The sequence below is a fragment of the Falco cherrug genome, chromosome Z (genome assembly GCF_023634085.1).
Source record: "Falco cherrug isolate bFalChe1 chromosome Z, bFalChe1.pri, whole genome shotgun sequence".
Taxonomy (NCBI): domain Eukaryota; kingdom Metazoa; phylum Chordata; class Aves; order Falconiformes; family Falconidae; genus Falco; species Falco cherrug.
In genome coordinates this window covers 80254304-80269476 of record NC_073720.1, presented here as the reverse complement: position 1 = coordinate 80269476, position 15173 = coordinate 80254304, and the positions used below count along the sequence as shown (strand labels likewise).

The 15173-nt window shown below is 34.7% G+C and overlaps 1 protein-coding gene across 1 annotated transcript in view; it reads left to right on the top strand.

Moving 5' to 3' along the window:
• ADGRV1 (adhesion G protein-coupled receptor V1) overlaps positions 1 to 15173 on the top strand; it is a 291122-nt gene that overhangs the window by 60115 nt on the left and 215834 nt on the right. The window contains exons 28-38 of the mRNA XM_055699397.1: positions 586 to 725; positions 1141 to 1750; positions 2763 to 2978; positions 4239 to 4454; positions 5640 to 5884; positions 6068 to 6249; positions 7003 to 7814; positions 9153 to 9362; positions 13383 to 13513; positions 13786 to 13885; positions 14985 to 15164. Coding sequence (XP_055555372.1) covers positions 586 to 725; positions 1141 to 1750; positions 2763 to 2978; positions 4239 to 4454; positions 5640 to 5884; positions 6068 to 6249; positions 7003 to 7814; positions 9153 to 9362; positions 13383 to 13513; positions 13786 to 13885; positions 14985 to 15164 — 3042 coding nt within the window. The remainder of the gene's footprint in view (positions 1 to 585; positions 726 to 1140; positions 1751 to 2762; positions 2979 to 4238; positions 4455 to 5639; positions 5885 to 6067; positions 6250 to 7002; positions 7815 to 9152; positions 9363 to 13382; positions 13514 to 13785; positions 13886 to 14984; positions 15165 to 15173) is intronic.

The window sequence follows — 15173 nt, the reverse complement described above, 5'->3', positions numbered from 1 at the left end:
GAAAGGATTTCAGTTTGAATCTGAGAGTAAGTCTGTGGTTTAGTCAATTTTTGGAACTTCCCTGGGGATTTTTTAAGTGCTTTTCCCCTTTTCCTTGTTTCCAGAAATCATATTCTGTGCCAGGTTCTTTCCCTTTCTAAGTGGCAAGTTATCTCACCCAACACAGTATTTTTAGTAGTAGGATTTACCAGAGTGTCTCTGTTTTTCACTCCAGCTTATGTTAGAATGGGACCTGCATTCATCTGGTCTATCTGTTTACTGTGGTTTACCATATAACTCCCCACCATCCTAAGTTCTGCTCCATTTTCATTCATTAAACCTGAATTTAATTTCTGTTCCTCCTTTAAAATATTCGTATTTGTTATATTTATATATTTGTTGCATAGTTCCATAGAAGGACTGCGAGGACTGCATTAGTCAAAGTCAGTTCCTTATCCATGTGGATAGCGATCATGCATTTCAAAAAAACAAAAGCAAAACAACACAGATACTCCGGTCATCCTCTCCTGTGTATTTTTTGTAACCTATGTCTTTGAAGAAAAGATGCTAGAAAAAATAATCCTTTTTGGAACTTCCACTTAACAGCTAGCTTGGGAATTGCATCCCACATCCTCGTGACTATTGAGGCTTCTGATGATGCTCATGGTGTGTTTGAGTTCAGTACTGAGTCACTCTCAGTAAATGGAACTGAGCCTGAAGATGGAGATAGCAATATTGTGCTGCAGGTTAGAAAGCTTTGAGTCTCATACTGCTGTGCAGTCCTCTTCTGTCTCTGTTTTTTACTGGGTGTTGTGTGATGTTTTTGCCGTAAGACTTTATAACAAACTTCTGTCTTGCACATCTGTTTTGCCATTTCATACTGAGTTTCCAGATGTTTCCAGTTGAAGCTAAAATGATGTAATATTAACATCCACAGATTTAAAATTACTTCTACTTGTTTACATTTGAGGTACTGCTATCTTAAAAGATGATACAACAAAGACAGCAAAACTGAGATAGTAAAGTTTATACTGTTTTTTTAAAACACACATTTATTTTAACCCATCATGTCAATGTCTTTGCTCAATTCCATCTCATACTTTTATGTTTTTCTTTCTCAGAGAAACAAAAATATGCAGGTTTTTTGTATTTTTCACTTAGGTTGTGAGAACGCATGGGGCCTTGTCACAGGTGACGCTGCACTGGATCATAGTGTGTGATCTTAACAAAGACCTGATCTCTACACATGGGAACGTAACGTTTGATGTTGGCCAAGTGACAGCAAATATTACAGTACAGGTTTCTCCTGATGAAGTTCCTGAATTGGATAAGATGTTTTCAGTTATGATCATCAATGTCTCCAATGGCCGCCTTGGAAATCATACTAATGCAACTTTAACTATCTTAGCTAATGATGATCCATATGGAGTCTTCATCTTTTCTGAGCGAAACCGGCCCATAAAAGTTGAGGAAGAAAGAAAAAATATCTCCCTGACAATAATCAGGCATGGTGGTCTCCTTGGTACAGTAATAGTAACATACAGAACTATTGGTGACGATGAGAAGTTACCCTTTCTTCCACCTGATGTTGTTAGAGCAACAGAGGGAAAAGATTATATACCCATTACAGGTCATGTGATCTTCACCGCCAATGAAAGTCAGGCCACAATATCTTTGCCTATTTTGGATGATGATGATCCTGAGAGGTCGGAGTCTGTTTTTGTGGAGCTAAGCAGTATTGTATTGATTGAGAAAGTACAGGATCGACCAAGTAAGTTATCTTACGTATGTAAAATTTACAATTTAAATATGAAGGCTTGTGTTACATTTAATAGGATAAAGTGCAACAAGTTAAATGATAAACTTTTTAACCGCAGCCAGTCTGTATGTTTAAGAAATCTCTGAGTTACGTGCCTTGTGGGCTGTTGGCATACATTTCCTCCAGTGCAGTGTTTTGTAAAGGATGGATGAGCATTTCTTTATCACTTTTTCATTGCCTTGTCCAAGGTCTTTCAGGCCAAATAGATAAATGTTGGTTTTGTGCACTAATACCTGCTGTTTCTGTAAAGTTCGCTATTAGGAAATAACTATGCTATTTTTGCTTATTGAAAGCCAAAGAAGTCCTTTAAAAACAAATTGGTGTAGAATTACAGCCACATGTTGCTTTTTTAGTGTAGAGGATGCCTGCTTCGTCCCTCGTTTAGATAAATTCTGGTCATTACAGCCTGATTTGTGCTTCAAAGCTTCTTGGCATGTCTAATTGCTACCATGCCCCAGATTTATCTTGATATTAAGGGAAACTTATAATATAATTCTGCTGGGAGATTGAAATCTTATTTATATTTCATTATAGCAAATTAAAGTATGAAATTCTCCTGAACTGTATTGATCTTACTACTGGCCTTATGGACAAATAAATAAACAAAAATTCATAATAAATAAAGCTTATAAATAATTAATAATTATATAATTAAATAAATAAAATTAATTAAAAAATTACTTCACAGTACCTCACCCCTTAAAATAAATTATGGCTTGTATGATCCAGAGCAGGGTAGAATAGTCAGTTACTAAAAATCGTTATTTTTATGCCATAACAGCATTCAAACACCAAAAGTATGTTGTTGCAGTTTGTCATTATACTTTGTCCAATTCTAAAAGAACCCCAATTTTGCTGAAAGCTAATGGCGACTAACCACTGAACTCACTTCTGTGTCTAACTCTACAGCCATAGATAGCAAGCATCTCATGCACCCCCTCACTAAGTTTTCTTTATGTTTCAGTTGTAAGTTCTCCTCGACTTGGATTAGTGGGTGAGACAATAGCTCATGTAATTATCAATGCCAATGATGATGCTTTTGGAACACTTCAGCTTTCTGCTTCAGCTGTGCGAGTTGCTGAAAATTATGTTGGACCAATCATTAACGTGACCAGAACTGGGGGAATATTTGCAGATGTCTCAGTGAAATTTAAAGCTGTGCCAATAACTGCAACAGCTGGTAAGAAATCAGAATAGCAGAACTATGCCATCTGTGTTAAAGTGGAAAGAGCATACTGTATTCTTTGGGTATTCAAAGCAAACAAGTATGTATTGAATATGAATTGTTGTATAATAAGTGAAAAAAAAATAAATAATGTAGTGAGACCTTTAGTGACTCTGCTTAGCAAACAGGAATCCAAGCCCATGGGAAAAAGTCATGCATCAGCTTCTAGAAAGCTCTGAAACATCATCACTGAAGAAACTTGCAGGAGAAATGAGTGAAGGAATTGTGGTGTTTGTTTCCCTAGTGCCTCACCACATCTTCAAAAAAAGAAAATAAATAAAAATAAAATATAATGTAGTATATCTAACTACTGTTTAGTCCAGTGTGCATACTTAACCCTGCCATGCATTGTTTGGGTGAGGTTATTAAAGGTTATTAGAAGGGAACTGGGGACTCAGCTGTAAAACAAACAGGCAAAACCCAATCAACACCCAAGAAGACTTGAATGTCTGAAAATGGGAGGTTAAGTTCTTTCTCCAGCTGCACCTATAAAGAAGGTGTGTAAAGAAAGGAGCAAACTTACAACTTGTGCAGGGTCAAAACTACTTCGTTATAAATCAAACCCACTGTATTTCAGCTATGTTCAAAATCGAATGGGCATGTACCTTTTTAGGTTTCTGAGAAGCATGTACCTTTTTAAGTTTCCTTTTTATGTAAGACTTTTTAAAATAAGTGTATAGCTAAATTGATGTCAGAGTATGCTTTCAAATAGTTTCTGAAGTGGAGCCATTATCTAGTGTATCACAGTTGTTCATCTAGACAGTCTTAGAGACAATTTTGTCTAAAGTGAGGTCCACACATAGAGTATGCCCTTTAGTAAAATCTACTTTGACAAAGGTACTTCTGTTCCCTTCTATCTCTTGGAAAGCCAGAGAGCAATTAGAAATCAAAGACAAAAACATCATGGTAATGTGACCTTGTTACACTTGGAAGAAAATAATGGGCCTTTTGTGACTTCTTCTTGGTCTAACAGTGCAAACTCTGTTTTGACCAAGCAGAGTTTTATTTTAATCCATCCAGATATCTCAAAGGCAATGGGAAATGAAAAGGACTGTGTTGTCTAAGTCTGAAGATAAAGGAAGAAAACCATAAAAACATGGAGGAATGCATGTGTAAGAAAAGAGAGAAGTATTACTAATGATGGTCAATACACTGAACTATAATGCATTAATACTCTGGTTTTTATTATTTTGGTTTTTTCATCTATAAATCTAGGTGAGGACTACAGTGTGGCCTCATCAGATGTTGTCTTACTAGAAGGAGAAACAAGTAAAGCTGTGCCAATTTATATAATTAATGATATCCATCCTGAAGTTGAGGAGTCATTTTATGTTCAGCTGCTGAACCAAACAACAGGAGGAGCCTTGCTTGGATCTTTGACTAAGGCAATCATAACTATTGAGGCTTCTGATGACCCATTTGGATCCTTCGGTAAATGATTTTTTTGCATATTTTCTCTCTTCTGTGAACATTTTTACAGCAGTTTTGTGGGTGAGCTGTTACTGAGCAACTCAACAAAAACTTTCAGAAGACAAAGAGGAAGCCTGGATGAAGACAGTAAAGGCAAAGATAAGATAAACTAAATTAAACTGTGTAATTAAGGAGTAATGGTGCTTTAATATATAAAAAATTATTATTTAGTCATTGATATAAGAAGATATTGGAATCTTCCAATGAGATAAATGGATTTTAGTTTACTTTTTTAAAAAAAAACTATTCTAAGTGCTGCATTTCTGTAATAGGTTTAAGCCAAAATCTGTGTTCTGATATCTGTTGCTTAAATCTTTGTTCCTTTTGTTTTACTAGGTGATCATCCAAAGCAGAATTAAAAATCTGGGGAAGTTGAAAAATATAAAGAGAAATTAAAATATATCCTCTTATTCTCTGTCACGTGGTTTAGTTTTTCTTCTGATTTTTATTATCAATAAAATGAATTGTGTATACTTTCCAAAACTAGTTTTGTAACACAGGTTTTGAAAATGGTTTTGGTGATTTCAAAAAGTAATGATATTTCAGAAATCTATCCTTTTGGTTTTCTGTTTGGTTTTTTTGGTGAATTTTTTCCTGCCTTTTCTTTTTCTTACTTTTCTCCCTTCAGTACCCTACTTCATTGCTCTTGTTCCATTTTGTTAATAGAAGGTGGTAGAGGAAAGAAAGAAAAAATGTCAAAAATAAGTATGTCCAGATGGGTAATTAATTTACTTAATTCTTAACAACTAGATGTTTAATACAAGGAAAACTTTTATTTGAAACCAGTTTATATAGAATATATTGATTTATTTCTTCAGTAAGTGGCATGGAAGCTGCTAAAGAGTTTCCTTGCGGGGAATAATTACGAAAATATCTTCTAAGAGGTTAGAAACTGCTCATGGTTAGCCCTGAATAATGGGTACGTTGGAATAAACTTTTTGGATGAGGGCACAATTTTAATGTTAATTTCCTCTGTAGATGAAAATATTAATACTGGAAGCTTGCTTTTAAGTTTAACCTGATTAAAAATGATTTACCTGTGCAAATAGATGCAATCTAGTGAAATATATCTACGTACTTCAGGAGTTTATATATTTACTTTCAGTTTCATTGTTAATGAAATACATCTCTCTGTGCTGTACTTAGTTTTTCAGATTACTGAATTCACTGTGGAGGAGCCTGAATTTGGATCAGTAACCATAAATCTGCCAATAATCCGCAATGCTGGGACTCTTGGTAACGTTACTGTTCAGTGGGTTGCTACCATTAATGGACATCCTGCTGATGCTGACTTGCAGGTTGTCACGGGTAATATTACTTTTGCCCCTGGGGAAGCCATTCAGATGTTGGTGTTGGAAGTCCTGGCTGATGATGTTCCAGAAATAGAAGAAGTAAGTTCAGTTACATATTAGACTTCTAACTTGTCATATAAATGTGTGCAAAGGAAAACAAGGCATGTTCTGGCAGGAAGGTGCAAGAAGTTCAGATTTTACTTTGCTTGTGCTTATTTTTAGAAATACCAACAATTGTTTAGCTGCATTATTTCTTTTTCTTTTTTTTTTTTCTTTTTTGAGATTGTCCATGTAGAATTAACTCAGGCCTCCAATGGTGGTGCTATTGGGTTAGATGGCGTGGCAAATATTATAATACCTGCCAATGATAATCCTTATGGCACAGTCTTCTTTCATCAATCATTATATCGAATTCAGGAGCCACTAGAAAGAAATTTGCTTGCAAATATAACAGTCAGGCGAAGGTTTGTATGTTTGCTTTATTTATAGCTATTATTTTTTCTTCTTTTCTGTCTTGCCTATAATTTCAATTGTCATGCTTCGTTTGTATAAGCATTTGCGTCAATTTCTTGGTCTGCCAGCTCAACACATTTTTATTTCATATGCATTGGTTTTGAACCTAATGTCTGCTTATTAGAAATGCACATAAACCACTTATATATAACATACATTATAATCTGTAATGTAAACCAATTGTACATGATGTACTTGAAGTTTAATTTTGCCTATTTAATTGTCAGAGCTTTAAAGCTGCACAACAGCCTGCTCCTGTAATTTGTACTAGAGGAAAAAATGGGTCAATCCTTGTGGGATGGAAAGAAACAAGAAAAGGAAAACAGGTTTTATGCTTGTGATATGATATCTTGAGGACACCTAAGAGGAAAGGTGACAAGACTGGGTAGCACAGGCTTTGTATTTCTTGCCAGCCCTAAGAAGACTTAAGTTAATTCCTAGAAACAAATGTTTGCAAACATGCATTTTTAACAGACTGCTACCCAAGCTATAAATAAGCAGACTTGCTAGCCACAAAAAACGACACCTCAGTTATTCTTGTACTAGCTCCAAGAGAATCCACTTTAAATAGCAATTTGGAACTTTTCAGCAATTCAGAAAGGGCCGATTGATTTTATTCTTTTTTATTCTTAACCCAGAAACATAAACTATGCTAGACATACTTAATCAACTAACATTACTTTTTTTATTTTAATGTCTTTTAGTGGGGGAAAGTTTGGTCAGCTGCAGATATTTTACAGCACTTCTGAGACTGACGTTGTAGCTCTTGCCATTGAGCAAGGTCAGGATATCCTGTCATGTTACGAGTCTCCTGTAAAAGGAATTCCTGACCAACCATCCAAGACCAGAGTGAATGTGTCAGCAGCGAGTGACCCACTGTATGCCTGTGCCACTCAGTGCCTAAAAGAACAAGTGTGTTCAGCCTTTACATTTTCCAGTGCCTCTGAGATTCCTGTCTGCCTTTGGCTGACATCAGAGATCAGCCCATTAACTAACGCTTCAGGATTCTGGACCTACAAGAAAAATGTAACCACTGCATCCGCTCTTTTCAGCACACAAGCCATCGCTGGTAGCGATTATGAATCTGTTATAAGACAGTGGGCCATAATGCAGGAAGGGGAAGAGTTTGCAAATCTCACAGTTACCATACTCCCTGACAGTCTGCCAGAGTTGGATGAGACATTCATTATATCCCTTTTGAAAGTTGAACTAATGAACATCTCAGCCAGCTTAAAAAATCAGCCGACTATAGGACAGCCAAATACTTCAACAGTTGTCATAATGATGAATGGGGATGCGTTTGGAGTATTTAAGATCTACAGCCTAAGTCCCAATGCGACAGAGAAGGGACTGTATATTGAAGTAGAAGAACGTCCTCAGACCAACGTGCAGCTAATGATACACAGGACAGAAGGCAGCCTGGGACAGGTGACAGTGGAATGGCATGTGGTTGGTGGAACTGCTACCCCAAACTTGGATTTTGTAGGTGTTGGTGAGACTCTGGTGTTTGCAGAAGGTGAGACAAGGTTTTGCACTAGTTTCTCTTTCATAAAACTAAAGAAAAGCAAAAGAACCTGACCAGCACTAAGCTCTCTGGATGTTTTGATAAGTAATGTCTTATTCGTAAGCTAAACATCCCAGAATGCTCAGGATACATATTTAAAAGAATACAGTTCATCAGCATATAGCACTATGTTGCAGAACACACATAGTGGTAGTAGAAAAAAAAAAGATGAAAAGCATAAGTAAGTATTTTTTAAAAAAATATTGCAATGTGCATTATAAAGAATACCATTTCACCAAATAAATAAGGAACAATAATGCTGAAGATAGTTGTTATTTCAAGGGTAATGAGAATGAGAATCAGGTCTAACTGGTCTTTTGTTAACTTTTAGTCAGTACAGTAGTAATTTTTCCTGATGTCTCTTTTTAGATTCTGATATTGTCTTGATTTCATAACATACTGTAACAGCATATTAAAAAAACATAGGCAAACAAAACAGATGAACAGTCAATGTCAGACATTACTTCAGTACCATGCAGCATGACAGATATATTTTGTATTTTCAAAGTCTGAACTGATTGAACAGTTATTTTGAAAGCAATTTATGGGAGCGTAGTAAAGATGCTAGTGTGCTAGCTAGTTTGCTAAACCATCTGAACTCAAAATAAGTGATTCTAAAATTGACCTGTAATCGTATTAGTGGTTATAAATTTAGTAAAAACTGTTTTCAAAATACTTTGAAATTTTTTCAAATTCACATGCACTGAGCAACCAGGTTGTGTTGTAAATTATAACAGATTATAAAGACTGGTAATTGATAGTGCTTGCTGTATACGTTACTGTTCTTTGATAATCCAGAATGTAAGTAACACAATGACAGCCCATTTTAATGCATTCTCTGGCCCAGTAAATACATTCAAATGTATACATACTTGTATTTACATTGTGTACTCATAAGTGTACATGTATATAGGGTTCATCAGAGAGTTTATGCACTTGGTAATATTTTTTACAGGAATAATATTCCCCTTTTCTAAGTTAAATTTGAAAGTCAGAGAACTTACGATGCAAATAAAGAATTCTGGACGTTCAGAAATTATATCTACATTGTTCATTTCTATATAGTATATTTAATAATTTGGCAATTACATTGGCCTAATGTGACTTTTCAATAGTAATTGAATAAAACTCCATAATGACATTCAGGAGCTTCTAGACAGGTAAATAAATAAATGTGCTTCATGTCCTTGAAGTTTTTGAAGAATTTCCTACAAAAAGAGGTGATTACATCTTTTTAAAAAGTGATTTTCATGAGCACATGTAAGTATGTATATGTTGTTCTCCTTGCAGGGGAAACAAAAAAGATGGTCACACTAGCCATTTTAGATGATCCAGAGCCGGAGGATAATGAAAGTATCATAATCAGCCTGGTCCATACTGAAGGAGGGAGTCGGATTCTGCCCAGTTTTGACACTGTCACAGTGATTATTCTGTCAAATGACAATGTGGCAGGAATTATCAGCTTCCAGACAGCCTCAAGATCTGTTATTGGTCGTGAAGGTGGGTAATTGGTGTTGACCACACTCAGTTTAACATTAGCTCCCATCTCGGTGTTTTCTGTTGATAGTGACTCGCAGTGATTGTATCACTGTTCAGAGAATGCTAGCAAGTAGAGGATAACCACATGTATTCATTTGAATTTTTAACTTTTGCAAGCACAGCACTTAAGTGAAATCTGTGGAAAGGATGAGTACACCATTCCAAAATCATTCTATTTATCATCATCTGTGCTTTCCTTTTTTCTGAAGATCATGCCTTGCTTCTATTGCTGGTGCATTTCAAAGGTCCTATTAGCATTTCTTGTCTTACTCATTTATTCCACATTCCAGAACTGTATATAACTCCCATCATACACACCCATTGGTAGTCATAAGTAAATCTCATGTACTGGTGACTTACAATTCACTTTAAATCTTCTACAAAATTTTCCTACAGAAGGATTAGGATCACATCTTCTCTCTTCCTGACTCAATAACCTGCTGTTTTACAATTTTCTGTTTATGGTTTTTTATAGGAGACATTAGTGATCTAGCTGTCATCACTCAGTCATAACATTTGAGAAAGAACAATAATAATTTGGTATGGACCAAAGGTTACTACTGGTGCTTTAAGAGAGCATGTTGCATGTTTGATCTAAGGTTTGATGCAGTTTTGCACAGGATAATAATAGTAGTGATGGTGATTGCTTTTGGCAGCCTTTGCTGGAATCTCAGTGTATTGCATGTTTATGTTACATGTAAACTAATGGGCAGGGAGAATTAACAAAACAGAAATTTTGCTGTCCAGGAACATGTGCATTGCGTTTTCTGTTTGAAGAAAAAAGTCTTTCTCAATGAAATGGGTTCTGTTTGTTTCCAGAAACGAAAGGACACCATAACCTTTTGAGTTTTATCTAGATATGGTTTGTGTTAATTCTGTGCTACTCTGTTCCCATTTTTTGTCCTTTATTCCTGTACATTAATGATTCTGATCTGCCTGCCAAGCCAGCTGCAGTCTGGCAGGCTAAGAAGAGCTGTTAATGAGCACAAGGAATTAATACAAACTGTCTCATTCCCAGAGGTTATGATGACCCTGAATACTTTCCACTGGTTAAATATTATTCAAAGCATGCTAGCAAATTCTGGCCATTTGGAGCTGAAATACTCTGCTGTAGTTTGGAAATTACGTGATTCCTATTCCTCCAGATTGTGAAAAACAGTGCATTGTCTAACAGCAAGAAAAAAATGACCAAATTAATTCCCTTTGATAAAAAATAATCAAAGAATGAGCTACAGGCCATAGATGATTTCAGTGTTTATATTTCATTTTCAGTATCGTTTCTTTTGTTTTGAAAACAAATTTTGTCAGATTTATAAATCCATTATCCAAATCCAAAATTTATAAATCCAAATATGGTTATCTTTTATATTCATTGTATTATTGAACAACTTTTGTCAAGCACGTCTGTATGATTTTCAAGCTATGCATATTATTTATCACCTTGCTGGGGGCGAAGGTAGCATTTTAGTACAGGCAGAGGTGTGCATAGCTGTGTGGCTATGACTGTATTAGAAGAAAATACACTGTAGTATCTTGAAATAAGGAAGAAGAGGAGGGGACCTGAGGCCCCCTTCTTCTCCCTGATAAATGTAGAAATTTAAAGAGGTGAATAACATGGTTACATATTAAAAACCTTAAAACAAAGTGATGAATTTAGCCTAATAACACTTTTAGTCTTCAGAAATCAATTAGTATTTGTATTAGTATTTCTTTCTGGATAGGGGTACGAAAGATTTTGGTAAAACTGACGAAGAAACATGGGTCAGTAATTAACTACTTAGGGTCTGTAATTAGGATGATTTGTACATCAGGTTTGTTCTTAGTGTTTGCATTACAGTGTAACAGGCTTCCACATAGTAAAGCATTTTGTTCCAGTCTTCAGTGAAGATTCATTGTATTACATAATGTTGTATTGAAATAAACTTTGTCTAAATTGTGCATTCTGCAGTGATACCACAGTAACCATTTTTCTGTTAAATGTTTGCCTGCAATGGAGGTACAAAATGCCCAAATAGGATAAAATGGATTTCAGTGCAGTGTTAAACAACAGGATAAATTAGCCTCAGGGGAAACTGTAAACTGGTGCTCTGTTTGCAGATATCTGACTGTAGAAGCACAACCCTTGTGATGTCAATAAATTTTGAATTCTTTTATTCTTTTAGAAACAACATGGAACAACTTAATACAAAGATATGAATGGTAGTACATCTCCAAAGCTTAACTGAAGTTTGAAATATTGAGGCTAAATTACACATACTAATTCTATTTATTTGAAAATGGGTATATAGAATTCTTGTATTAATTCTTCACAATTTTATATTGTAATTAATTACATTAAGGTCTCTTGAGGTTAGTTCATACCTCTCTCGTTGGTAGCCAACATACATGCATCTCTCTAAAGTTCCCTTACCAAAAAAAAAAATGTGTCTAGAAAATGTGCAAATTGTTCTACCAGCTGTAGCTATACAATTCTGTCCTGCAATATAGTAGGCTAGAATACCCAGATAGTATCCTGACTTATATTCCTCATATTACGTAATCAGAGAGACTAGCTGGGGCTGCTCGATTCAATGCCAGTCAGTAAGGAAGCCATGTAACACCACATAGTCTCTTCCCCTTTTGCAGATGTATCTCAATGTTTCTCAACAGGATTGCTTCTAAGCTTGTACATAACGTAAACCAGAAGATGGATTTATTCCCAGATTCTGCAACAGTGAAAAAATTCAAGTCAGTTTATAGCAATACTAAGAAAGACTTTTTCAGTCAGTTGGAGATGGAACTAAGTTTGTCAGATTTCTGTTTCTACACCAGGAAAATAGCTTTTGACAATTTTTTTAGTTTTCTTATTCTTTAGTAAAGCAAAAGAAATCTCATGTATTATTATTTCCAAGCATCTCAGTAGTATAGGCTTCTGCATATTTAATGTCTTTGAAAGCCAGTGCAACACTGTACACATTGGTAAACTTAAATTCTGTGCACTTGAAAAATGCTGTTGACATACGGATGCAATGCGCTTAAATATTATAAATAAACATCTGTCTTCTAATATGAATGTCTTGCATGACATTACTAGTGTTATCTGCTGGTGTATTTCATATTGATATATGTTAATGTCATAGGTTTGTATTTAAATATTTATTATTATATAAACAATATAACTCTTATAAATATTTAATATTATATAAATTATATAATTTGTCTTAATTTTACAAAGATTTCTAAGGAGTTTACTCTTTCTTCATTAAAGTACCCATTGGATTAAGTGTTCTAAATGTGAAGGATACTATAACTGCTTCTTATAGATGCATGTTGTCAATTGATACTGTTCATGCCAGAAATCATAAGAATTTATTAAAAATTAATTTATAACATAAAATATTAATGTTTTTGTTTTATATACTTCATTTTAAAGTACAAATTAGTAAATATTAACATTTTTGAATTATTTTCTTTTCTAACTGATGATATTTGTGAGTTCAAACTCACATAAGTGGAACTTATGGGTAATTACAAGGATTTTTATGCATGTACTATGTAAAGTCAGAAGACGTTGCTAATGTCAGGAAGATGTATATTCCTTGCCAGTTAGCTGTTGTAGAAAGCTGTTTGTGTTTGAGCTGGTACATGCAGCGTATACTTTTTTGTGCAGTTCACAGGCAGATATTGCTCTTCTGTTTGTGCATATTTTGGAGGGTATTTACTTTCGAAGTTACTCCTCTGTACCAGGTTCCCTCATATTTTGATAGCTCATTCCAAAAGTAAACTAAAACCAGGAAAACTCAGAAGGAAGGAGTTTAAGTTTGGTGGTTTTGTATTAGAAACAAATGTGTTACAGAACTACTGTGAAGTTCACTATTAAAAATATTAATGTCTTTCACAAAAATTATTTGAACTGTGATACATGTTTTTAGCTTCTCATTTTTATAATTGATATATAGGAGAGGAAACCCCAAAATATTGTGTCTTATCTTTTGTTCCTAGGAGATCAACTGCAATTCCATATTTTAAGAACCGCCCCAGGACTGGGAAATGTTACTGTTGAATGGAAGATAGTTGGGCATAATGTAGAACAAAATTTTGAAAACTATTCTGGAATACTCTTTTTTCCTGAGGTACGTCCATAAGCAAAGCTAATGGCTACAGGAGAATGTTGTAATTAAAACTGAGCTGAGAAAAGGAGTGTGCTCTTATAGCAGTCTTTGTTTCTTGATCTGATTATTTACTTGCTTCTTTACTCTTGGAGTTCTAAACTGGAGGGAGTTTACTGTTTTTGATAATTTAACTTTACATTTCTTAAAGGTACTGCTAAAAATACATGTGATACAGTGGTATTACTTACATTTTATAAAATAATGACTAATCAGTTTATCAATAAAATAAATAGGGGACATTGAATGCAACATTGTATGTTCACTTGCTGGATGACCATATTCCTGAAGAAAAAGAGGAATACCAGATCATCCTATACAACATCAAAACAGAAGGTAATGCAGAGCTATAGCCTGCTGTATCTTAAAACTACCGTTTAGTACTGCAATATTTTCATATGTATTAATCCATTTTGGAAATGTAAGACTAAGCCTACTGCAACTGATGTAAACTATGCAAAATTCATTCACATTTTATTGAAACAGGCTTGATCCTTATGTGTGTGCGTGTACATATTTACACATGTATACACACACATGCACACGTATATATATAAACCCCACTGTGTCTTTCCAGTTTTCCTTAATTATTGTTAAACATGATTTGCCTCTGCCTGTTGAATTCAGTGGTTATTTGCCTCCCTTTAATTGAATACAAGCTTGAGCTTGCTAATGTATTCTGGATACAGTTGCCGTGAAATAAAGGGATATTTTTATCTTTTAAAGCACTCTTGTCATGCTGCAAGCTGGCTTTCTGATCTGCCTCTGAATTCAGGGAGGTCAGAATGTTTCATCCTTGCCATTCGAATTATAATGAGAAAAGCATGAAGCTGCATACCTTCAGAAATACCCTTTGTTAAACTGAAATTAATGTCTAAATGCTAAACTAAGTTGACATGGATTGTGTTGCTACTAGGTTCCTTACTGACTTGCCAGAATAATTTGTTGACTCTTATAATCCATCAGGATAAGCATAAATTAACACACCCGCACTTATTCATCAAAGCAACACTTGGGAAAGGGATTAATTTCATAAAGGCATGATTGAGAAGTTGAAGATAATTTTAACTATATTTTAATTTTATTTCCTGGGAAACTTTCTCTTTCCTTTTGCAATAGAGGAAATTTAGGGAAGTTGATGTTTTGCACTGGCCCATTAAGTTTTCCATTTCTTAATATGTTTTTGTGACTCTCTACTTAGTATGCATACAATTTCTGTTGTGATTGTATGTTCCTGTATTTGTTACAGAATGTAAATATATATATATATACATTTGACATCATCCATAAACTTCTGTGAGCACATAATTTGATTGGTTTAATTTCATTTGCAGTCTTACTGACTTTCATTTGGATGTAATAATATCAGTAATGTAAGGAAAAAATATTTGTTGTGTAACACTTTATTCACTATAGTCCATTGATTATTTTGCAGGAGTTGCTTCTTCAGGTGCAGCTGTTTTGGATAGTCAAGGATATGAAGCTGTTCTGACAGTAGAAGCTAGTGATGAACCACATGGAGTCCTGAATTTTGCTTCCCCATCCAGGGTAGTTTTAATTCCAGAGGAAAACAGAACAGTTCAGCTTTTCATTAACAGAGAATTTGGATCTCTAGGTTTGTATA